Source organism: Heptranchias perlo, chromosome 1 (assembly GCF_035084215.1).
Source record: "Heptranchias perlo isolate sHepPer1 chromosome 1, sHepPer1.hap1, whole genome shotgun sequence".
NCBI lineage: Eukaryota > Metazoa > Chordata > Chondrichthyes > Hexanchiformes > Hexanchidae > Heptranchias > Heptranchias perlo.
Window position 1 is genome coordinate 4,967,207 of NC_090325.1, and position 24,665 is coordinate 4,991,871.

Genomic DNA, 24,665 nt, shown 5'->3' on the forward strand with positions numbered 1-24,665 from the left:
CGGTGCCCAGAACTGCTCACAGTACTCCAGGGTTTTGTATAACTTCTGCCCCCTTGTACTCTAGTCCTCTAGATATAAAGGCCAGCATTCCATTTGCCTTCTTGATTATTTTCTGCACCTGTTCATGACACTTCAATGATCTATGTACCTGAACCCCTAAGTCCCTTTGGACATGCACTGTTTTTAACTTTTTACCATTTAGAAAGTACCCTGTTCTATCCTTTTTTGATCCAAAGTGGATGACCTCACATTTGTACTTAAGTTACAATTACCTTTTATTGAAACGTGGCACGGTAACATTTATGCCCATCCCTAGTTACAAGTGACTGTACAGCTGAGCGGCTTGGCTTGCTAGGCCACATGAGAGGACATTAAGAGTTTACCACATAGTCTGGAGTCACATGCTGTCAAGCCAGATAGGGGTGGCAGATTCCCTTCCGTATGGGACTTCAATGAACCAGTCGGATTTTTATGATAAAATGACAACTTTCATGGGCATTTCTTTCATTGTTACATTACAGCAATGACTTAACTTCAAAAGTACTTAATTGGCTGTAAAGCACTTTGGGACGTCCTGAGATTGTGAAAGGGGCTATATAAATGCAAGTCTTTCTTTCCATTTGCTCTGGGACTAACTCACAAATTACCAGATTTATTAAATTCAATTTCACAACTTGCCCTGGTGGAATTTGAACTCTCAGCCTCTGGGTTGCTAGTCCGGTACCATTGCCACTGAACTACCAAACCCCAGTTTATAATCACCTTCCCCCTCCCCTGGTTCTCCTCATTCACCCTACTGGTACCTTTCATTGTTTCGAAAATTTACATGCCCCTTCACCTTTCCAAGATTTAGCTCTTTAGCCTCTCTTCATCAATCATTGATTTAATACCCGTAACCACTGCTGTTGCTCTTTGCACCCTTTCCAATAACTAGCTCTTGGCAAAATTACATGATTTTAGGAATGTAATTTGTTATTTTGCAATGAGGAAAACTGAACAATATACTGTAAATTCGATCAGAAGCATATTTCCAAAGCATCTCTACGGTGTCAACCTTAGCTCAGTGGGTAGCATTCTCTCATCTGAGTCAGCAGGTTGTAGGTTCAAATCCCACTCCAGAGACTTGAGCCCATAATCCCAGCTGACACTCCCAGTGCTGCACTGAGGGAGTGCTGCATTGTTGGAGATGTTGTCTTTTGGATGAGACATTAAACTGAGGCTCCGTCTGCCCCCTCAGGAGGATGTAAAAGATCCCATGGCATTGAAGAGCAGGGGAATTTCTCCCAGAGTCCTGGCCAACATTAATCCCCAACCAAACATCACTAAAACAGATTACCTCGTCATTATCACATTGCTGTTTATGGGACCTTGTTGTGCACACGCTGGCTGACGCGTTTCATACATTACAACAGTGACTACACTTCAAAAAGTACTTAATTGGCTGTAAAGCACTTGGGGACGTCCTGAGGTCATGAAAGGTGCTATATAAATGCAATTCTTTCTTTACAGTTCCCCCTATAGCTCAGTACTTAAATGCACTGTACCAGAGTATCTTACACTGTGTGAGCTACACAGACCAAGTTAGTCTTATGGTACTTTTATATTGCACTTATGCTACCAGATTCCCGAGCGTGGGGGTCTCACAGCTGGCTGCAAGCAAAATGTAGTTCTGCTAAGACAACAACAATTTGCATTTATATAGCACCTTTAATGTAGTAAAACGTCCCAAAGCGCTTCACAGGAGCGTAATCAAACAAAATTTGACACCGAGCTACACAAGGAGATATTAGGACAGGTGGCCAAAAGCTTCGTCAAAGAGGTAGGTTTTAAGGAGTGTGTTAAAGGAGGAGAGAGAGGTAGAGAGGAGGAGAGTTTTGGGGAGGGAATTCCAGAGCTTAAGGCCTCGGCAGCAATGGTGGAGCGATTAAAATCGGGGATGCACAAGTGGCAAGAATTGGAGGAGCGCAGATGTCTCGGAGGGTTGTAGGGCTGGAGGAGGTTACAGAGACAGGGAAAGGAGAGGCTATGGAGGGATTTGAAAACAAGGATGAGAATTTTAAAATCAAGGCATTCCTGGACCGGGAGCCAATGTAGGTCAGCGAGCACGAGGGTGATGGGTGAACGGAACTTGGTGCGAGTTAGGATACGGGCAGCAGAGTTTTGGATGAGCTAAAGTTTACAGAGGGTGGAAGATGGGAGGCTGGCCAGAATAGCATTGGAAAAGTGAAGTATAAAGGTGACAAAGGCACGAATGAGGGTTTCAGAAGCCGATGAGGTGAGGTGAGGTGGGGCGGAGATAGGTGATGTTACAGAGGTGGAAGTAGGCAGTCTTGGTGATGGAGCGGACATGTGGTTGGAAACTCATTTCGCTTTACAGCCAATTAAATACTTTTGAAGTGTAGTCACTATTGTAATGTAGGAAACGTGGCAGCCAAGTTGCGCACTGCAAGGTCATACAAACACCACTGTGATAATGACCAGTACAACTGTTTTAGTGATGTTGGTTGAGGAATAAATGTTGGCCAGGATACAAGTCCTAGAGTAGAGCTTGAACCCACAACTGATTCAGAGGCTACTACTGAGCCAAGACTGACACTCAATGGCTCCATGTTTGCTGTGAAGGAGAGCTCTCGCCACACTTCCCAAACTATGTTCCACCAGCTCCTTTAAGATTTCGGACACTAAAAATAAATGCCGCACTCAAAATTTGTGGATCACAAGAAATTGGGGGAGATGCAGTTAATACAAAGGAAGAATGCGTTAAAATGCAAGAAGACATTAATAAACTTACAGAATGGGCGTGCAATTGGCAAATGAATTTCAATATAGATAAGCGTGGTGGTGCACTTTGGTGGGAAGAATAAGGAGGCCACGTATTGCTTCAATAATAAGAGGGTAAATGGGATAGAGGAGCAAAGGGATCTTGGGGTACAGATACACAAATCACTAAAAGTAACAATGCAGGTTAATAAAGACATAAAAAAAGGCAAACCGAGCACTGGAGTTCATTTCTAGAGGGATAGAACTGAAAAGCAGAGACGTTATGTTAAACTTTCATTAGACCACACTTGGAGTATTGTGCACAGTTCTGGTCTCCAGATTATAAAAAGGATATAGGCACTGGAGAAGGTGCAAAAAAGATTCACAGGAATAATACCAGAACTGAGAGGATATACTTATCAGGAAAGGCTGAACAGGCTGGGGCGCTTTTCTCTAGAAAGAGAAGGCTGAGGGGTGGCTTGATAGAGGTATTTAAGATAATGAAATGGTTTGATAGGGTAGGCGTAGAGAAAAGAATGAATTGCATTTATATAGCCCCTTTCACGACCTCAGGACGTCCCAAGGCGCTTTACAGCCAATGAAGTACTTTTTGAAATGCAGTCACTGATTAATGTAGGGAACATGGCAGCCAATTTGCATACAGCAAGATCCCACAAGCAGCAATGTGATAATGACCAGATAATCTGTTTTTTAGTGATGTTGATTGAGGGATAAATATTGGCCAAGACAATGTAAGAACATAAGAAATAGGAGCAGTAGTAGTCCATACCTCAAGCCTGCTCCACCATTCAATAAGATCATGGCTGATCTCCAACCTCAACTCCACTTTCCCACCTGATCCCCCTTGATTCCCCTAGAGTCCAAAAATCTATCTCAGCCTTGAATATACTCAACGACTCAGCCCTCTGGGGCAGAGAATTCCAAAGATTCACAACCCTCTGAGTGAAGAAATTCCTCCTCATCTCAGTCTTAAATGGCCGACCCCTTATCCTGCGACTATGCCTTCTAGCTCTAGACTCTCCAGCCGATCAGCATCTGCCCTGTCAAGCCCCCTCAGAATCTAATATGTTTCAATGAGATCACCTCTCATTCTTCTAAACTCCAGAGAGTAGAGGCTCATTCTACTCAACCTCTCCTCATAGGACAACCCTCTCATCCCAGGAATCAACCGAGTGAACTTGTTTCCAAATTTGGGGGGAGTCCAATACTAGAGGTCATCAACATAAGACAGTCACTAATAAATCCAATAGGGAACGCAGGAGAAACTTCATTACTGGAAGAGTGGCAAGAATGCAGAACACGCGACCACAGGGAGTAGTTGGGATAAATAGCATAGATGCATTTAAGGGGAAGCTAGATAAGCAAAAGGGAAAGAGCAGCATAAGGACATGTTGATGGAGTTAGCTGAAGTAGGGAGGGTGGAGGCTCATGTGGAGCATGGACCTGTTGGGCTGAATGGCCTGTTTCTGCACAGTAGAGTTAACGCCCCTTCGATGATCGACAGGCTCAGCAGCCAATAGGATGTTTAAAGACGGTAGAAGGCGGTCCGATCAGGCGACGCTCACCCAATGAGGTGGAGCAGGAGGCGGGACTTGCCCTGGCAGTTATTTTTTGAACGGCGCTCGTGCCCTCAGGGAAACGGATGTCAAAAGGGCGTGGGATTAAAATTAAACACCGACAGGCCGCACGGACCGAGGTAATTTTACCTGATCGAAGCGAGCTTTTCCCAGCACAAACGTAGGGTAGTCCGCTCCCGCCGCCATTCCAACAGGTAACTAAGCTACTTTAAATCATTAATCTTTAAAATAGTTAACTTGTTGTGTGTCCCCTCCCACTTTTCGGCCGCTTTCGCTCTGGTACCGCTCGGGACCCAAGGGGCGGGGCGGGCGGGGCGGGGGGGCTGAGTGAGCGGGTGCTGTCGGGAGTTGTAGTTTCTTTAATTGAACGCGGTACACATCATCCAGGGAGAGGGAGGTGTACTCCATTTCCCGTCGGGCTTAGCTGCTTCGCACTTGCGCAGTGGCCTCAGCTGGTCTCGTGTTTCCCCGTGGGCGGGGCCAATAGGTGATCTTCACTCAGGTACTCAGTTGAAGATGAGGACTCTGCCAAATGGTGAAAGTGAATTGGATTCAGGGCCTTTTTTTTTTCGGCCCCTGGAAGTCTTTTCATTGCTGGAAATCTGAAATAAACACACAAAGTGCTGGAAATACACAGCAGGTCAGGACAGAGAACTGAAGAAGACCAGATGTGGAGATGCCGGTGATGGACTGGGGTTGACAGTTGTAAACAATTTTACAACACCAAGTTATAGTCCAACGATTTTATTTGCAATCTTCAAGCTTTCGGAGGCTTCCTCCTTCCTCAGGTAAATGTCAGGAATTCCTCGAAGCCTACGCATTTATAAATCAGAGAACGATACATGGTGATTACAGACTGCCCCTGCAACTGCCCGTTGCCAAGGCAATCACCGTGTTCAGACAGAGAGGTGTCACCTACAGAACCCCCGAATATACATTCAACAAAAAAAAACAAACAGGAAAAAAAAGAGAGAGAGAGAGGCAGAAACATCCGGAAGGCAGAGAAAGCCAGCAAATGACCCGTTATATTAAAAGCCGATAGCTTTTGTTCGCAGGTGGGCTTACGTGTAGCGTGACATGAACCCAAGATCCCGGTTGAGGCCGTCCTCATGGGTGCGGAACTTGGCTATCAATTTCTGGTCGACAATTTTGCGTTGTCGTGTGTCTCGAAGGCCGCCTTGGAGTACGCTTACCCGAAGGTCGGTGGCTGAATGTCCCTGACTGCTGAAGTGTTCCCCGACTGGGAGGGAACCCTCCTGTTTGGCGATTGTTGCGCGGTGTCCGTTCATCCGTTGTCGCAGTGTCTGCATGGTCTCGCCAATGTACCATGCTCTGGGGCATCCTTTCCTGCAACGTATGAGGTAGACAATGTTGGCCGAGTCACAGGAGTATGAACCATGCACCTGGTGGGTGGTGTCCTCTCGTGTGATGGTGGTATCTGTGTCGATGATCTGGCATGTCTTGCAGAGGTTACCATGGCAGGGTTGTGTGGTGTCGTGGACGCTGTTCTCCTGAAAGCAAAATTGCTTGGGTTCATGTCACGCTACACGTAAGCCCACCAGCGAACAAAAGCTATCTGTTTTTAATATAACGGGTCATTTGCTGGCTTTCTCTGCCTTCTGGATGTTTCTGCCTCTCTCTGTTTTTTTTCCTGTTTGTTTTTTTTGTTGAATGTATATTCTGGGGTTCTGTAGGTGACACCTCTCTGTCTGAACACGGTGATTGCTTTGGCCACGGGCAGTTGCAGGGGCAGTCTGTAATCACCATGTATTGTTCTCTGATTTATAAATGCGTAGGCTTCGAGGAATTCCTGACATTTACCTGAGGAAGGAGGAAGCCTCCAAAAGCTTGTAGATTTCAAATAAAATCGTTGGACTATAACTTGGTGTTGTAAAATTGTTTACAATTGAAGAAGATGAGGGTTTTTAATGACACTCAAAATGTGAACTTGCCCCCTTTCTTCATGATTGCTGGCTGACCAGCTGTGTATTTCCAGCATTTTTTGTTTTCATTTATGGAGTTTGATTTAAAAAGTAAATAAGAAAAAGTAATGAAATAAATAATGCCTACATAGTGGCAGGAGAAAGCCTCCGAAAGCTTGTGATTTTCAAATAAAACTGTTGGACTATAACCTGGTGTTGTAAGATTCCTTACATTTGTCAACCCCAGTCCATCACCGGCATCTCCACATCATACATCATGGCTGTTCAGAGGTAAACTAGGGTATGTTGGAAGGTGTTGTAAAATTACTGCAATTTATAATTAAGCACGGCAGACTTTTTATTGGGAGCCAATTTGCACTGACATAACAACTACTTCCCTTTATGTAGTGCCTTTAACACACTCAAGGAGCTTCAGAGAAGAATAATCGGACAAAGATGTGCAAGATCACATAATCAGTACAGATGAGGAAGGCCATTCGACCCGTCTTAATTCATCTAGCCAAAGAGATCCTAACATCCTCCCATTAAGTCTAAATATCACTTTGTATTTTAAACTATAGTTTTTCAGCTAATATTTTCTACACTACATTAAACAAAAAATTCATCCAATAATAATGTGGAAACATCAGTTTTAGTCTTTTAAGTTTTTTGGGGTGAAATAAATAAGTGTTGTATACTGTGCCAGCCTGGAAAATTAAAATAGAATTATATTTAAGGTTCAAGACATGCAAACCAAAGGTTCCACCAACCAGAAAATCAACCCCAGAATGGCACAACAGTCTGTCACCAAAGGAAAGACCAGAGAAGACTAGCCGTCCATTGAGCCTATCCTGCACTGTCATGGTATAACTTCTGCACACCTTGACGACCCCCACCCATAGGTGTAAGTCCATGGAACAAACTGCAACTCGGCAACAGGAAACCTACAAATAAATAATCAAGAGCCGTGCAGTGGATAATGAACATAAAGCCCATTCAACATCAGAAATCAGTTCACTTGTCAATAACAAACTGCGATTAAACCCTCCAGATTAAATTCTGCTCCTTGTTGACAAACTGCCTCCTTAAACCTCTTTCTCTCATCCCTTTCCACCCTCACCTCTACCACCAAAGTGCAAGAATTTGATGTACGTCTTCACCTGAAAGATTGAGACCATCTGTACAGCTGCCTCTCTACCTCCTTCCCCACCTTTAAACACCTTCACAAAACACATCCCTTCGACCAACTTTACAGTTAGTTTTCTTAACCCTCCAGCAATGACCTGGGAGGGGGGTATCTTTTTCACATCTGTGAAGCAATTTAAAATGTTTTGTACGTTGGAGTTCTTGGGTTATTCACACGATTGGACAGAATGGAGGGGGACCTTAGAACAGAGGTTTGAAAATTAAAATTAGTGAAGATCATCATGGCTCAGCTGGTAAATGGTGGGGTACAGAACCATACAGACTAGAAGGTCCCAGGTTAGATTTCCAGTTTGTACTGAGTCAGCATTATCATTGCCTGCGCACACTGCCATTAACGTGTGGGGGGAGGGGGAGGGGGAGCTCAGTAGGACTGTTGCTCCTGATCACAATTCACTGATCCCCGTTGTAAAGTGCAACCCCGGATGTCAGCTGAGAATAAGATCAGCCAAGTCGAAGGTGGTAGTGGAGAAGTAAACTATTTGCCAATGCGTATAGCAACTCGGCATTAATATCGGTGGGCATGGGATCAACTTCCATATGATGCAAGCTAACCCCATGCTTCCAGATAATGCAGAGCAATACCATCGATATGAGATACAGGAGGGGGTGCAGGGGAAAAAAAACTATTGAAAGAGATGTGCTGACTGCATTTAGACAAGTAGGATGTGGAACCATGAGCGGATGATGCCAAGAAGGTGCACCGCAGAGCCAGGGGAGGGCGACGGATGGGTCAACTGTATCAAAGCCTGCAAAGTGGTTGGAAGGATAAAGAGCGATTGAGCCTGTGGTACATATCACACAAGCTATAACTGGTCCATCCTCCATAATCTTGAGCTTATCCAAAACTCTGCTGCCCGAATCCTAACTCGCACCAAGTCCCGTTCATCCATCACCCCTGATTTTAAAATTCTCATCCTTGTTTTCAATTCCCTCCATGGCCTCACACCTTCCTATCTCTGTAACCTCCTCAGCCCACCAAGATCTCTGCGCTCCTCCAATTCATGCCTCTTGCACCTCCCGGATTTTAATCACTCCACCATTATCGGCCGTGCCTTCAAATGACTAGGCCCTAAGCCCTGGAATTCCCTCCCTAAACCTCTCTGCCTATCTATCTCTCTCTTCTCCTATTAAGATGCTCCATAAAATTCAGGCAGCAGAGTTTTAGATAAGCTCTTTGACCAAGCTTTTGGTCACCTGTCCTAATAGCTCATGTGGCTCGATGTCAAATTTTGTTTGATAATCGCTCCTGTGAAACGCCTTGGGACATTTTACTACATTAAAAACACTTACAAACGCAAGTAGTTGTTGTTGTTGGAACCAGGCGATTGCTTTCAGTGCTGTGCACTGGATGTAAGCCAGATTGAAAGTGGAGTGATAAGAGGTGAGTGTGTTGATGTATTCAAGGACCTTGGAGAGTCTCATGACGCACTCAAGGGCCTTGTAAATACTTGCACATGAAGGCTGTCCACTTTGGCACAGTACCAGAGGGCTGATGGTGCCTATGGGACTGTACCCAGCAGGAGCCAGTGCCTTTGAGAGAAGGGAAGGAAAGAGGGGCAAAAGAAAAATCAACACTATCAGATGGTGTGGTCCAATCATCTCCACATTAGAAGGTGGGGGGGGGGGGAACACCGCTCACAGCATGGCACAACTCAGTGGGAGATTCACAGACTGCGAGGGAGTGGATTCACTCTCACTTTCAGCCTTGCCACCAAGACGAGGTGTTGAGTGGAACCTAGATGTTTCTACATGGGGCAGGGAAGATTGGATAGAGTGTCGTTTCCCCCCTCACCCCCTACCACTTTTGTCTTAATGTGGAGATGCAGCATTGTGGGAGCCATGGGAAGACTCCTGCCCATCCCCGAGTTGCGGACGTTCACAACATGGGGAGCACGGAATTAAGGAGAGAAATAACTTTTAAAAAGGAGCCAGAGGCAACATGAGGAAACATTTTTTTAGGCAGCGAGTTATAATCTGGAATGCACTGCCTGAAAGGATGGTGGAAGCAGATTCAATAATAACTTTCAAAAGGGAATTGGATAAATACTTGAAGGGAAACAATTTGCAGGGCTACGGGGAAAGAGCAGGGGAATGGGACTAATTGGACAGCTCTTTCTAAGTGCCGGCAGGCACAGGCAAGAAGGGTCAAATGGCCTCCTGTGCTGTACCTACTATGATACTATGAACAAAAGCTACATTACCCATTATAAACTGAGCTGTAGAGACCAGGATGTCTCGGTGTGAGTCTGTGCTCAGTGTTAAGTTAGCTTATCTCAGCAGCAACAGTGATGGTAGCATTTCAACTTGCCTCAGTGCCCCAGAATAAGGAATTGAGGTGGGGAATATCCTGCTCCTCATCACCATCCATTTAGTACAGGTGATGCTAAAGATTGTAGGGAAGGCCTGCTAACACCAGCTGGACCTACATGTGAAGAATGGCCATTTGGGTGAGCTACTGGAGGTCTGCTGGTACCTGTGGTCCAGTAACCCAACAACCATCAGCACCTTCAGGAGAGGAGCAGAAAATTTTAAAAAATAAATGTCTGGTCAGTTTAATCCTAGTTGGCATAATAACCAAATTAAGTCAGACTGCAATCCCTGCCTCAGTATGTTCATATAGTTCAGCCGTTGGGTCAGTTGGTAGTATTCTCTCGCCCCGAGTCAGGAATCAGTCCACTCTCAATCATCAGCAAAGTGATGGAAAGTGTCGTCGACAGTGCTATCAAGCGGCACTTACTCACCAATAACCTGCTCACTGATGCTCAGTTTGGGTTCCGCCAGGACCACTCGGCTCCAGACCTCATTACAGCCTTGGTCCAAACATGGACAAAAGAGCTGAATTCCAGAGGTGAGGTGAGAGTGTCTGCCCTTGACATCAAGGCAACATTTGACCGAGTGTGGCACCAAGGAGCCTCATAAAATTGAAGTCAATGGGAATCAAGGGGAAAACTCTCCAGTGGCTGGAGTTATACCTAGCGCAAAGGAAAATGGTCGTGGTTGTTGGAGGCCAATCATCTCAGCCCCAGGACATTGCTGCAGGAGTTCCTCAGGGCAATGTCCTAGGCCCAACCATCTTCAGCTGCTTCATCAATGACCTTCCCTCCATCACAAGGTCAGAAATGGGGATGTTCGCTGATGATTGCACAGTGTTCAGTTCCATTCGCAATCCCTCAGATAATGAAGCAGTCCGTGCCCGCATGCAGCAAGACCTGGACAACATCCAGGCTTGGGCTCATAAGTGGCAAGTAACATTTGCGCCAGACAAGTGCCAGGCAATGACCATCTCCAACAAGAGAGAATCTAACCACCTCCCCTTGACATTCAACGACATTACCATCGCTGAATCCCCCACCATCAACATCCTGGGGGTCACCATTGACCAGAAACTTAACTGGACCAGCCACATAAATACTATGGCTACATGAGCAGGTCAGAAGCTGGGCATTCTGCGGTGAGTGACTTACCTCCTGCCTCCCCAAAGCCTTTCCACCATCAACAAGGCACAAGTCAGGAGTGTGATGGAATACTCTCCACTTGCCTGGATGAGTGCAGCTCCAACAACACACAAGCAACGCAACACCATCCAGGACAAAGCAGCTTGCTTGATTGGCACCCCATCCACCACCCTAAGCATTCACTCCCTTCGCCACCGGCACACCATGGCTGCAGTGTGTACCATCCACAGGATGCACTGCAGCAACTCGCCAAGGCTTCTTCGACAGCACCTCCCAAACCCACGACCTCTACCACCTAGAAGGACAAGGGCAGCAGGCACATGGGAACAACACCACCTGCACGTTCCCCTCCAAGTCACACACCATCCCGACTTGGAAATATATCGCCGTTCCTTCATCGTCGCTGGGTCAAAATCCTGGAACTCCCTTCCTAACAGCACTGTGGGAGAACCTTCACCACACGGACTGCAGTGGTTCAAGAAGGCAGCTCACCACCACGTTCTCAAGGGCAATTAGGGATGGGCAATAAGTGCCGGCCTCGCCAGCGACGCCCACATCCCATGAACTAATAAAAAATCATCGAAATTTACGGCACAGAAGGCGGCCATTTGGCCCATCGTGTCTGTGCCGGCCGAAAAAGAGCTAAACAGCCTCATCCCATGTTCGAGCTCTTGGACCGTAGCCTTGTAGGTTATGGAACTTAATTGCATATCCAAGTACTTCTTAAATGTGATGAGGGTTTCTGCCTCTACCACCCTTTCAGGCAGTGAGTTCCAGACCTCCACCACCTTCTGGTTGAAAAAATTTCTCCTCAACTCCCCTCTATTCCTTCTACCAATAACTTTAAATCTATGCCCCCTGGTTATTGACCTCTCTGCTAAGAGAAATAGGTCTTTCCTATCCACTCTATCTAGGCCCCTCATAATTTTATACACCTCAATCAAATCACTCCTCAGCCTCCTCTGTTCCAAAGAAAACAACCCCAGCCTATCCAATCTTTCCTCATAGCTAAAATTCTCGAGTCCTGGCAACATCCTCGTAAATCTCCTCTGTCCCCTTTCCAGTGCAATCACATCTTTCCTGTAATGTGTTGACCAGAACTGTATGCAGTACAGTGACCTAACTAGTGGCTTATACAGTTCCAGCATAATCTTCCTGCTCCTACATTCTATGCCTTGGCTAATAAAGGAAAGTATCCCATATGCCTTCTTAACCACCTTATCTACCAGTCCTGCTACCTTCTGGGATCTGTGGACATGTACTCCAAGGTCCCTCTGTTCCTCTACACTTCTCAGTATCCTCCCATTTATTGTTTACTCCCTTGCCATGTTTGCCCTCCCCAAATGCATTACCTCACACTTCTCTGAATTGAATTCCATTTGCCACTTTTCTGCCCACCTGACCAGTCCATAGATATCTTCCTGCAGTCTACAGCTTTCCTCCTCACTATCAACCACACGGCCAACTTTTGTCTCATCTACAAACTTCTTAATCATGCCCCCTACATTTAAGTCTAAATCATTGATATATACCACAAAAAGCAAGGGACCTAGTACTTAGCCCTGTGGAAACAGCTTTCCAGTCACAAAAATACCCGTCGACCATTTCCCTTTGCTTCCTGCCGCTGAGCCAATTCTGGATCCAACTTGCCACTTTCGCTTGGATCCCATGAGCTTTTACTTTTTTGACCAGTCTGCCAGGTGGGACATTGTCAAAAGCCTTGCTAAAATCCATATAAACTACATCAAACGCGCTATCCTCTTCGACCTTCCTTGTTACCTCCTCAAAAAATTCAGTCAAGTTAGTCAGACATGACTTTCCCTTAACAAATCTATGCTGACTGTCCTGGATTAGTCCGTGCCTTTCTAAATGCCGATGAATACCGTGGCTCAGAATTGTTTCCAATAATTTGACCACCAGTGAGGTTAGACTGACTGGCCTATAATTACTCTGTCTATCCCTTTCCGTCCTTTTAAACAATGGTACAACGTTAGCAGTCATCTAATCCTCCAGCACCACGCCTGTAGCCAGGGAGGATTGGAAAATGAGCCTTTGCTATTTCCTCCCTTGCTTCTCTGAACAGCCTGGGGTACATTTCATCCAGGCCTAGTGATTTATCTACTTTCAAAGATGCTAAACCCCTTAATATTTCCTCTCTCACTATGTTTATTCCATCCAATATTTCACACTCCTCCTCCTTAACTGCAGGAAGTCATGGGTTCAAGGCCCACTCCAGAGACTTGAGCACAAAATCTAGGCTGACACTCCAGTGCAGTCTTGAGGGAGTGCTACATTGTTTGCGGTGCCGTCTTTTAGATGAGATGTTAAACTGAGGCCCCGTCTGCCCCCTCAGGTGGACATAAAAGATCACATGGCACTATTTCAAAGAGGAGCTGGGGAGTTCTCCCCAGTGTCCTGGTCAATATTTATCCCTCAACCAATATCACTTTAAAAAAAAAATTCTGGTCATTATACCTCATTGCTGTTTGCGGGATCTTGCTGTGCGCAAATTGTCCGCCACGTTTCCTACTTTACAACAGTGTCTACACTTCAAAAATACTTAATTGGCTGTAAAGCGCTTTGGGACGTCCTGAGGTTGTGAAAAGCGCTATACAAATGCAAATCTTTCACATTCAAGTGCAATTTTGTGGCAGGAGCGTGGCTGGAATTTCAATCCCTGTGTCGAGTAATGGCAGGACGAGCCCCGAGAAATCTGAAGTTACTGTGTCTGGGTAGCAACTTCATCAGTATCAGTGCATTGTCTGCCATCTAGTGTAGATTGTGCAGGATTACAGACAGGCCGTTCCCCCCAGGCAGCTTATCTAAACATTAACCAACGGGAATCAGTGACATCCCTGCAGCAAAAGGAAGTCAGGCACATTTGTAGCTCCCGTCTCACTCTCCCACCCCCCCGCCGTGGGAAAGTTGATGGAAGCGGCTTAAATGGAAGACAAAGTATGAAAAATTGTTTGTGTAATAAGGACTTAGATTCTCCCTCCCTTTTATTTATTGTTTGCAGCTGTTTTAACAGGAGACAACTGCTTATTGGTTTCACATCTCTCACAAATGCACACAAGTTGCAGTACAATGATTGAGATTGCTTAAAACAGACATTTGAAATAGCCCCAGTAGTTAAACGAATGCTCTGTTGAAGGGCTCAAATTGGTAAATGTGCCCCTGCTATGGTACTGAGCCACACAGACCAGGAAGGTTCAATCCCCAGTCTATGTGGAGTTAGCTGGTAGCAGTTAAAAGTGCTTCAATTAGCATAAGCACCCTGGGCTAGGGGGTAAAACAAAATCAGTTAGGGTTCCTGTTCTCGATCACTATTGAGTGCACGTTTATGGGCAGGGATTTGGCTTGGCTGTGATGCGTCCACAATCGAATAGCTTACTGGCTTTCACTGTCTAGCCTCACACACAGAAACTGCCAATTAGGCCAGATGCAACCATTACCTGTAGTACTATACTCCAGTAAAGTAGTAGCAGCATTAGGAAAGATAATTGAAGGGAGGATGAACAATACTGACCTAGTGAACACAATCAGATTTATCAGACAGATGCACAAGGTTCCACCAGTCTCTTCAATGGCTTGGCAGTACAGAATGATTGCATGTAGGGTTTGTGTTTAGCATCCTCCAGGCACTGACTTGTGTCATTAAAATTATCCCAGCAGGAGGAAGAACAAAAGTGAAGAGACAGCATCATCCTCAGGGAACCCTCCTACACTTTCTACATCAATGCTACTCTTAATATGGTTCAGGGCCATTCACAGCCTACCTCCCACTCGTGACAATGCTTCAGTTGCCTGACTTTCGGATGTTGATTGAGCTGGGATTCAGTACTGTTTTCTCTCCTTTCACTTTCAAGCAAAATGAGAGAGAAGTACTGTCAGGAGGTATCCCAGCTTCCATACAGCAAGTGAAAGGGCCCTATAAACGTGGGACCATCGTGCCCAGTCTCCACTTGGCAACTGGTGCAGCAGCACAATGGGGGAATTGCAAACCTGCAGCTTGTCACTTCTGCTACCATGTAGCATTCCTGCGATTAGCCCTCCAGGAAGATAGTGGTTCTGATTATGGTCCTCCATGAAAAGGTGTGTTAAATTGTCCTAGATGATGGTCTGAGTGGCATTGACAGAGGACTGGATTTACATTCATCCTCCTGACGATGGAAGAGACAAAGAGGGGAGAAAAGTACCTCAAGACTGAATCACTCAAGTTCAGTTGAATCACTTCAAGAATTGTTCTTTACCATTGTACAGCTCAATGGTTGGTTATCCACAGGCTTAGTGGGCTGAATGGACGACTGCTATTCCTATAGAAAAGTAATACAGAGTTTGGGGATCAGTGCCCATCAGAGACTGTGACTTTAAAAGCCATAGGCAGATTCACTGCCCTTTTACAAAGATGCCAACAGGACATCCATTCACAAGATGATCAAACAAAACAGGGTGAATGATTCTGCGATTCACTGACTGAGCAAGCTCTCAATCTCAGATGGGTTGTCCTTGGAGGGGGAATTGGACAAGCAATGCTGAAGCTTATTGGTCACACTAAGAAGCAGAAGAGGAGCAAAATATGAAGATGAGACAACTGACTGACCTACCAGGGCTCTGATATGCCTTGCATTTGCCAACAATACCAACAGAGTGCTGAGGTGTTGTACAGGACAAAGCAAAGGAGAATAATTTTTTTTTTAATCTTCCTTTTGTGAATTTTATGCTCAAGTTGAGAAAAAAGGTACACTTACCAGTTTCAGTCAGAGTTTTAGGATCCCATACTCCCAGATTGTATAGAAATTACAACATAGAAACAGGCCGTTTGACCTAACCAGTCTATGCTGGTTTATCCTCCCCACACCCATCCTGTTCTATTATCCCTTTATTCCCCTTTCTTCCGTTTCTACTTGTTCTTAAATGTCGACATGGACTCTGCTTCAATCACTAGTGCATTCCACAGCCTGACAACCCTGTGTTAAAAAACAAGTTTTGCCTGCTTTGTCCTAAATCTCTTATATTTAATCTTGAATCTATGTCCCGATGTCCCTCAATCACTGTCCCATCCCTTCATAATTTTAAACACCTCTAGCAAATCATATCCTATTCCAATCAAGCACCCTGGCTTCTGTACTAAAGTTTTCTCTTTCCATTTGGATCTTAAACCTCATCATACTATGGTCACTATTCCCAAGGTACTTGCCCAAATTTAACTCATTTACCTGATCTATTTCATTACTCATAACTAAATCTAGCAATACCTCTCTTACAGGCATACAAACATACTACTTAAGGAATCCTGCACACATTTTAGGAATTTTTGTTTGTATTTATACCTACTCCTTTTTCTTTTTTTTAGGTCCAAGCTACATCTTTTTTTTCCTGCTTATAGCTGGTTGATTTAATTTTCCTTCACCCTGCATGCTATACTTCTCGCTAAATTTTTTTTGTATTTTTACCTCATGTTTCTACATTCTCTACTTTTTCTGACTGCTTTTGTTTGCCCTGCTCACCTTTCTTCCTAGTTTAGATGACTCTTCACTTCCCTATTTACCTATTTTGCCAGTCCATCAACTCCCTTCCTGTTCAGATGTGGCCCATCCTTGCGGATAATTCCCATCTTCCCCAGAACTGGTGCCAATCCTCCATTAAATAGAAACCCTCTTCCTGACATCACCTCTTTACCCATGTGTTGAGTTCAGAAATCTTCCTAGCCTCCTTATTCTACCATGTGGCTGGCTGAGAAATCCAAAGAGTACCACTCCAAGTCCTGCTCCTAAACCTACTTTCTAATCTCTTAAATTCCTATTGTAGACCTTTCCTTTTCTATATTGTTAGCTCCCACTTGGGCCATGATGATTCTCTCCCCTTCCATTAACTTTTCCAGTCGTCTTATTCATTCTCAGGATGTGGGCATTGCTGGCAAGGCTGGTATTTACTGCCCATCCCTAGTTGCAATCTGTGTGATCAGGATGGTGTGTGACTTGGAGGTGATGGTGTTCCCATGCACTTGCTGGCCTTGTCCTTCTAGGTAGTGGAGTTCACGGGTTTGTTTTTTTCTGAAATGTTCTTTACCCTAGCACCTGGGAAGCAACAAAGCATTTGGGACTCTTGGTCTGGACTGTAAAATATGGTGTCCACTCCTCCAACTACTAAGAGTCCTTTTACTATTATATTGCTAACTGAATTGCTAGTCTTCCATCACCTCCAAGTTCCCCACTATCCTGACTTGTCCATATATTCATCATTGCTGGGTCAAAATCCTAGAACTGCCTACCTAACAGCATCGTGGGGCTACCTCACCACTTCTGCAGCGGTTCAAGGAGGTGACCCACCACCATCACCTCAGGGCAACTAAGGATGATAAATGCTGTTACTCGAATAATTAGCATTGATAAATGCTGGCCTTGCCAGAAACCCTCAAATCCTGAGTGAGTTTTTTTTAAAAAGTGACATTGCCAATTTGGTACCAAATTAGGGGTTAATTTTGTGCTGTGAAACCATGACAACAAAGAACTGGGTTGAGACTGGCCAAACTTATTTCATAGAACGCTTGCAGGTAGAAGACAGAAATTTTTATCCATCAGTCTGGGCTGGATTTGCACCCAGGTCCCAAAGGTATAAGGGCAGTGTCTAATCCACTGCACCACCCAGTCTCAAGAAAACCTTTATTAAAAATTCTCACACACAATTTTAAAAAGCCTCATTTTATTATTTCATATAATTTTATTAACAAGTAGCAATTTTCAAAGCCCCATCTCCACTTTCTGGAAGCAGTATTTTTTGCTCCAGTTACATAGCTAGGATAATTGGAGGAAAAGTTTAGGCTGGGTTCTAGTCACTCAAAAAAGGGGCACGACATGTTGAGATTCTATACATTGGGACTGAGCGGGAAAGGGGAAGGTATGTTGAGATTCTATACATTGAAAGGGGATAGATATGTTGAGATTCTATACATTAGGACTGAGTAGGAAGGGGGAAAGTATGTTGAGATTCTATATGTTGGGACTGAGCTGGAAGGTATGTTGAGATTCTATACATTAGGGCTGAGCGGGGATGGGCAAGGTATGTTGAGTTTCTATACATTAGGACTGAGGGATGGGCAAGGAATGTTGAGATTCTATACATTAGGACTGAGGGATGGGCAAGGAATGTTGAGATTCTATACATTAGGGCTGAGGAGGGATGGGCAAGGAATGTTGAGATTCTATACATTGTTTCCTCCCCACTCAATGAAATAGTGAAAAAGAATCCAATTCCAAACTTTTCCATTTCAAAGTAAATCCATGGCATAAATTATTGGTGAAAACTTTTAAAATCCTGACCAGCAATTAAAGTACACAAATATTAAACATGTAATTTTTTTGCCACATTTTTATTCATCGGGCTCTGTGTTCTTAATGGACTGTTCCACAGATGATGACACAAGTTGATCCTTGCTTTGCCTTTGCACCTTATGACTTCATAACATGGAACATCCACACAGAACAGCAACCTCATGATGCCAGCAAAAAGTGCATTCAGGATTCTGAACTTCTCAACCTTGGGTTTTACTCAATTTCAATTAGAGGTCAGGTTTAAATTTTAAAAGTATCTTACCATAGTGGATTTGCTTTGAGAACAGTCGTGCAGTTTTGTGAACAATCCCACTTTGGGAGCAGAGATAGGATTATACAAAATACAACAACAGCAAGGCAAAAACAAACATACTTTATGATCTGGGTTTATATATACACGGTGCTTTAAATGATTTTTGTAGATAGACACTAACTGATAGAATGAAACCAATCAACACTTAATCCCATTCCCATACAAAAATAATTGAAGCTTTAATACTTGGTGATTTCCTGAGTGTCTATATTGTTTTCCACTCAAAGGGACACACTGTTCCTGTGAAAACATTTGCGATTTTGCTTACAGATGATAAAGCATCGGAAAAGCTTTTCTTCATAACAATATCGCTTACCAAATTCCTGACTTTTTCAGCCAACGGTCATTATTTGTTTTGAGGTTTATTGGCATTTATGATTGTGTGCACACTTGTGATGCAAATGGGAACAGAGGTGGACCACCACAGACCTCAGCTGCATCCCGGGAGGGAATGAGACACAACAAAATCGTCCCGCAATCACTCAACAAATGTAATTGCTTCAAAAATAATTAAACTGGACGTTTAACAAAAGGATGCCATCTCCTCCTCCCATCAATGGTGCACCCGAGCCATCCAGACCAGAAGATCCCAGGTTCAATCCCTCGTCTATGCTCTCAATCAAGGACACTATGTGTTGGCCATAGCGCCCTTGGACTAGTGAGGGGGGAAAAATAAACCAGGCAGGTTTCTCTCTGCCAATCGCCATATCCTTTGAAACTTGCTGGAAAGTGCTCTTATGCGGATAACGACAAGTTCAGGCTCTCAACAGTCACTGCGATGCAGAATGCCATGGACAGATTATATTACTTTTATAAATAAAGTCTCATGAGTCAATCAGGAAATAACAAGAAACTACAGTCACCAGGATGCAGTTCCTCACAGTACTGATTGGTGTACGGGTGAGATGGGGACCAGCAAAGCAGCAGGCTAGTTTCTTTTGGAAGCATCCATTTCATCAGCTCTGCAGCACAACCCTGTGGCATCAATAGTTCCTATTCCTAGATATCAAACAATTACAAAGACTAGCCAAACAGACAGGGGGAGGAGGAGGGGGGGGGGGGGGGGTGAAGAAACAGATGATCAGTTTTGTATGAGAAAATGGAAAACATTTTCCAAACATCTGATTTCTATCCCTCAGGGTATCTTTTGGCTGCTGCCCGTGACTGGCTAGCTAGAAAACAAGTATAAATGACAAACCATTATAATATCTCTAGACAGATTTAAGGTAATTATTTCGTGCTCGTCAAGGCAAGGGAGAATGGTAATAGCACAGGTGAGACGCAGTTTAAAACTCCTAACTTTGCCCCCAAACCCCAGAAAGGGCTCCGTACTGCACCAGTGCCACCTTTTCATTTCCCACAGCAGCCTCCTCGTTGCCTCTCTGAACAAAATTGCTAATTTGATGCCAATCCGTGCTGAATTATAGGACAAGTTTTATGCTGTGGACTCATGCCCACTAAGAACAGGTTGTCCTAACTCATCTTACTTAGAACTCTTGCAGCAAACAAATCTGAGCTGGAATTGACTCCTGGTCCCAATTGTGAAAGCACAGTGTTCCGACCCAAAGTGTCACCGAGTCTTGATCCCCTTTACCACATCATCAGTCTCCCTCACGGGACAATCATTTAAAGACACAGGCCATTTACAGTGAGAATGAGATTGCTTTAAATCTTTTGCTCTATTTGCGTGTAATTCCGGCATTTACTAGTGTAAGGGTACAGAGAGGAAACCCATGCAGTCACACTGCGTCAGGCACGATGCGGTTTTACTTGTTAGCTGTATTATTCTTCAGTCTTTCACTCACTGATTGGAGAATGCTGGGCTTTTGCTCCATGATTTGCACCAATAAGAGGTCGATGTACTCTTCCAGATCCTGCACGTGGTCCTCCTTCTTCTGCAGCTCCGATTCCTGCTGCAGGATTTTTTTGATGAGCTCATCGTGCGTGAGGTGGTAGTAGCGTGCTACTGGGTCCGCAGGCTTCGATTCCTGCAACGAGAAAAGAGACCATTTAAAAAAAATCTACGAAATAGGAGAAATGTCGAATGAGAAACGCCTCCTTTCCTAGCTCAATTGGTAAACATTAGGAAGGATATCAAGGCAATAGAGAGGGTGTAGAAGAGATTTACTAGAATGGTACCAGGGATGAGACACTTGAGTTATGCGGGGAGACTGGAGAAACTGGGATTGTTCTCCTTAGAACAGAGAAGGTTAAGGGGAGATTTGATAGAGGTTTTCAAAATCATGAAGGGATTTGACAGAATAAATAAGGAGAAACTGTTTCCAGTGGCAGAAGGGTCGGTAACCAGAGGACACAGATTTAAAGTAATCAGCAGAAGAACCAGAGGAGACATGAGGAAACATTTTTTTTTTAAAAAACGCAGCGAGTTGTTATGATCCGGAATACACCGCCTGAAAAGGGCGGTGGAAGCAGATTCAATAGTAACTTTCAAAAGGGAATTGGATAAATACTTGAGGGGAAAAATTTACAGGGGAATGGGACTAAATGGATAACTCTTTCAAAGAGTTGGCCCAGGCACGATGGGCCGAATGGCCTCCTCCTGTGCTGTACCTACTATGATACTATGAATGTAATGTTTGTGGGTATGTTGCAGGCCAATGCGGTGGAAGTTCAGGCATTACAAAAGGCCCGAGAGCCAGGATTTCCTAATCTTTTCTCGCTAGTGTCAGCTTGACTCAGTAGCACTTTCCAGCAGGAGGCTGTGGATCTAAGCCCCATTCCAGGCTGACTCTTCAGTGCACTACTGAGAGAGTGCTGCACTGTCAGAGATGCCATGCTTTCATTGTGATATTGGGGCCATATGGGACTTTTTCATGTTTTTAATCATTCGTACATGACAGACTGCTAGCTCTCTCAGCTGTGTAATGCAAAGGGAGAAAAGAAAGCAAACATGGGAAAAAAATGGTGTAGGAGAGGGAGAGAGAAAGAAAAAGAGGACAATAAAAATAACTGAAACCAACGGGGAATGAAAGATGATCAACTAGAACTTGTGGTGTATTCTCAGTATAGCCTGTGCATAACCGAATGATGACTTGTTTTGGAAGGACTGGGAAAATATAGGAGCGCCGCATCTAATCAAGTTGGTTGACTGACAAACAAGCATTCACAGGAGAGGCGAGCTTTTAATTGCCAGCCACCACCTCATTATCTTGGCAACTAGGGCCTTCCCTTAATGGTTATTATTGCAATGAGGACCTGTCTCGTCACACCCAGTCCTCTCCAATACAAAAAAAAAATCAATAATTGGGCACGGCCAGCAAGTCTCCAAGTCCCTTCTCATCTTAAATGAGCAGTCTAAGCCCTTCCATCACATACTGCAGCAACTCACCAAGGCTTCTTCGACAGCACCTCCCAAACCTCTACCACCTAGAAGGACAAGAGCAGCAAGCACATGGGAATACCACCACCTGCACGTTCCCCTCCAAGTCACACACCATCCTGACTTGGAAATATATCACCGTTCCTTCATCGTCGCTGGGTCAAAATCCTGGAACTCTTCCGAACAGCACTGTGGGAGAACCATCACCACACGGACTGCAGCGGTTCAAGGCAGCGGCTCACCACCACCTTCTCAAGGGCAATTAGGGATGGGCAATAAATGCCGGCCTCGCCAGCGATGCCCACATCCCATGAACTAATTTTTAAAAAAGGCCACAATCACCCTCATCCATGAAAAGGGCAAATGACCTCAACAACTGTCCCCTACAGGCTCATATCTTTCCTCAATTGCAATTTAAAAAATACTGGCTTTCAGGCTAGACTCTGATAACTGGAGTAGTCCACCCAGATCAAACCAAATTCATTGAAAAATGCCTCTCACAGACAGACTGTTCAATGTTTTGTACCTGTGCAACAGCACAAGCGTACCTGCCCCAAACACACAGGATTTCCAGCCATTAGAATGCAGCTTCCTACTCTATGCTCAAGTGGATGACCTCAAAGTAAGGGTGGAAATTGCGGAGGCTCTAGGCACAATCTTCCAATCCTCCTTAGATATGGGAGTGGTACCAGATGATAGGAGGATTGCAAATGTTACAGTCCTATTCAAAAAAGGAGGGGAAAACCCAATTACAGGCCAGTCAGCCAAGGTGGGGAAACCTTTAGAGACAATAATCTGAGACAACATAAATTGGCACTTGGAAAAGTATGGGCTAATAAATGAAAGTCAGCACGGATTTGTTAAAGGAAAATTGTGTTTGACTAACTTGATTGAATTCTTTGATGAAGTAACGGAGAGGGTTGATGAGGGTAGTGCGGTTGATGACGTGTATATGGACTTTCAAAAGGCATTTGATAAAGTACCACATAATAGACTTGTTAGCAAAATTAAAGTCCATGGAATTAAAGGGACAGTGGCAGTGTGGATACGAAATTGGCTAAGGGACAGAAAGCAGAGAGTAGTGGTGAACGGTTGTTTTTTTAGACTGGAGGGAAGTTTACAGTGGTGTTCCCCAGGGGTCAGTATTAGGAACATTGCTCTTATTGATATATTTTAATGACCTGGACTTGGGTATAAAGGGTATAATTTCAAAGTTTGCAGATGACACGAAACTCGGAAATGTAGTAAACAATGTGGAGGATAGTAACAGGCTTCAGGAGGACAGAGACAGACTGGTGAAATGGGCAGACACATGGCAGATGAAATTTAATGCAGAGAAATTTGAAGTGATACATTTTGGTAGGAAGAATGAGGAGAGGCAATATAAACTAAATGGTACAATTTTAAAGGGGGCAGGAACAGAGACTTGGTTGTGTATGTACACAAATCATTGAAGGTGGCCAGACAAGTTGAGAAGGCTTTTTAAAAGGCTAATGGGATCTTTAGCTTTATAAATAGAGGCAGAGAGTCCAAAAGCAAGGAAGTTATGCTAAACCTTTATAAAACACTGGTTGGGCCTCAGGTAGAGTATTGTGTTCAATTCTGGGCACCACACTTTAGTAAGGATGTCAAGGCCTTAGAGAGGGTGCAGAAGAGATTTACTAGAATGGTACCAGGGATGAGGAACTTTACATACAATCCACAGCACAGAAAAAGGCTGTTCACACCGAACCCAGACAATTTATTTCTTCAAGTATGAAAATTTAAATTTCAACTCATTTTGCCATCATTCATACACATCAGGCACAGCATGATTAAGAATCTTAAACTTTAAGAGCATTTTGATAGAGTAAATAGGGAAAAACTGTTTCCACTGGCAGAAGGGTCAGTAACCAGAGGACACAGATTTAAGGTAATTGGCAAAAGAACCAGAGGGGAGAGGAGAAGAAATTGTTTTACACAGCGAGTTATGATTTGGAATAAAAACAGAAAATGCTGGTCGAAGACCTTTCATTGTTAACTGTTTCTTTCTCCACAGATGCTGCCTGACTTTGACTTCTCCAGCATTTTCTGTTTTTATTTCGGGTTCCCAGCATCCGCAGTATTTTGCTTTTGAGTTATGATCTGGAATGCACTGTCTGAAAGGGCGGTGGAAGCAGATTCAATAGTAACTTTCAAGAGAGAATTGGATATATATTTGATAAAAGAAATTTTGCAGTGCTATGGGGAAAGAGCAGGGGGGAGTTGGACTAATTGGATAGCTCTTTCGAAGAGCCGGCACAGGCACGATGGGCCGAATGACCTCCTTCTGTACTGTATGATTCTATGAACCTGCAATCTGGGAAGCTTTTCATTTTTTAAGGTGACTTATACTTAGCAATGAAAATCCATTCTAAAGAAAACAGAAAATAAAGAGCATGCCTGAGTGAGGATAAATGTTTTAAAAACACAAAAAATTGTAGTTAAACACCAGAAAAATTACTGTTGCATGCTACGCCTGAAAATCTGGTCATAGAGATTTGTTAATCGGCCCCCCCCTCCCCAAAAGCAATTGGAGGATACTCACATATGAGAGGCGGGGGCGTGGCCAGTTTTATGAGCAGAGATTCGTTTGGACAGATGGTTTGATGAACAGATGTAATAGATAGAGGAAAGCTGGGCATATTGTAGTGACGCAGGTAACTCTCATACACAAAATTCCACAATGTCTTAAGCTGCGTAATTGGTTTACGCCCAG

The 24,665-nt window shown here is 44.2% G+C and overlaps 2 protein-coding genes and 1 long non-coding RNA gene across 3 annotated transcripts in view; 1 reads left to right on the top strand and 2 right to left on the bottom strand.

Annotated features, from left to right (window-relative positions):
- LOC137312708 (sideroflexin-5-like) overlaps positions 1-4,654 on the bottom strand; it is a 187,535-nt gene extending 182,881 nt beyond the window's left edge. Inside the window, exon 1 of the mRNA XM_067979205.1 lies at positions 4,488-4,654. Coding sequence (XP_067835306.1) covers positions 4,488-4,544 — 57 coding nt within the window. The 5' untranslated portion in view covers positions 4,545-4,654. The remainder of the gene's footprint in view (positions 1-4,487) is intronic.
- On the top strand, positions 4,394-17,629 carry LOC137312843 (uncharacterized). Its single transcript, XR_010960878.1, has 2 exons — positions 4,394-4,552; positions 14,614-17,629. It is a non-coding gene; the product is annotated as an uncharacterized lncRNA (long non-coding RNA).
- LOC137309301 (rab11 family-interacting protein 1-like) overlaps positions 17,630-24,665 on the bottom strand; it is a 44,239-nt gene continuing 37,203 nt past the window's right edge. Inside the window, exon 6 of the mRNA XM_067977591.1 lies at positions 17,630-20,576. Coding sequence (XP_067833692.1) covers positions 20,355-20,576 — 222 coding nt within the window. The 3' untranslated portion in view covers positions 17,630-20,354. The remainder of the gene's footprint in view (positions 20,577-24,665) is intronic.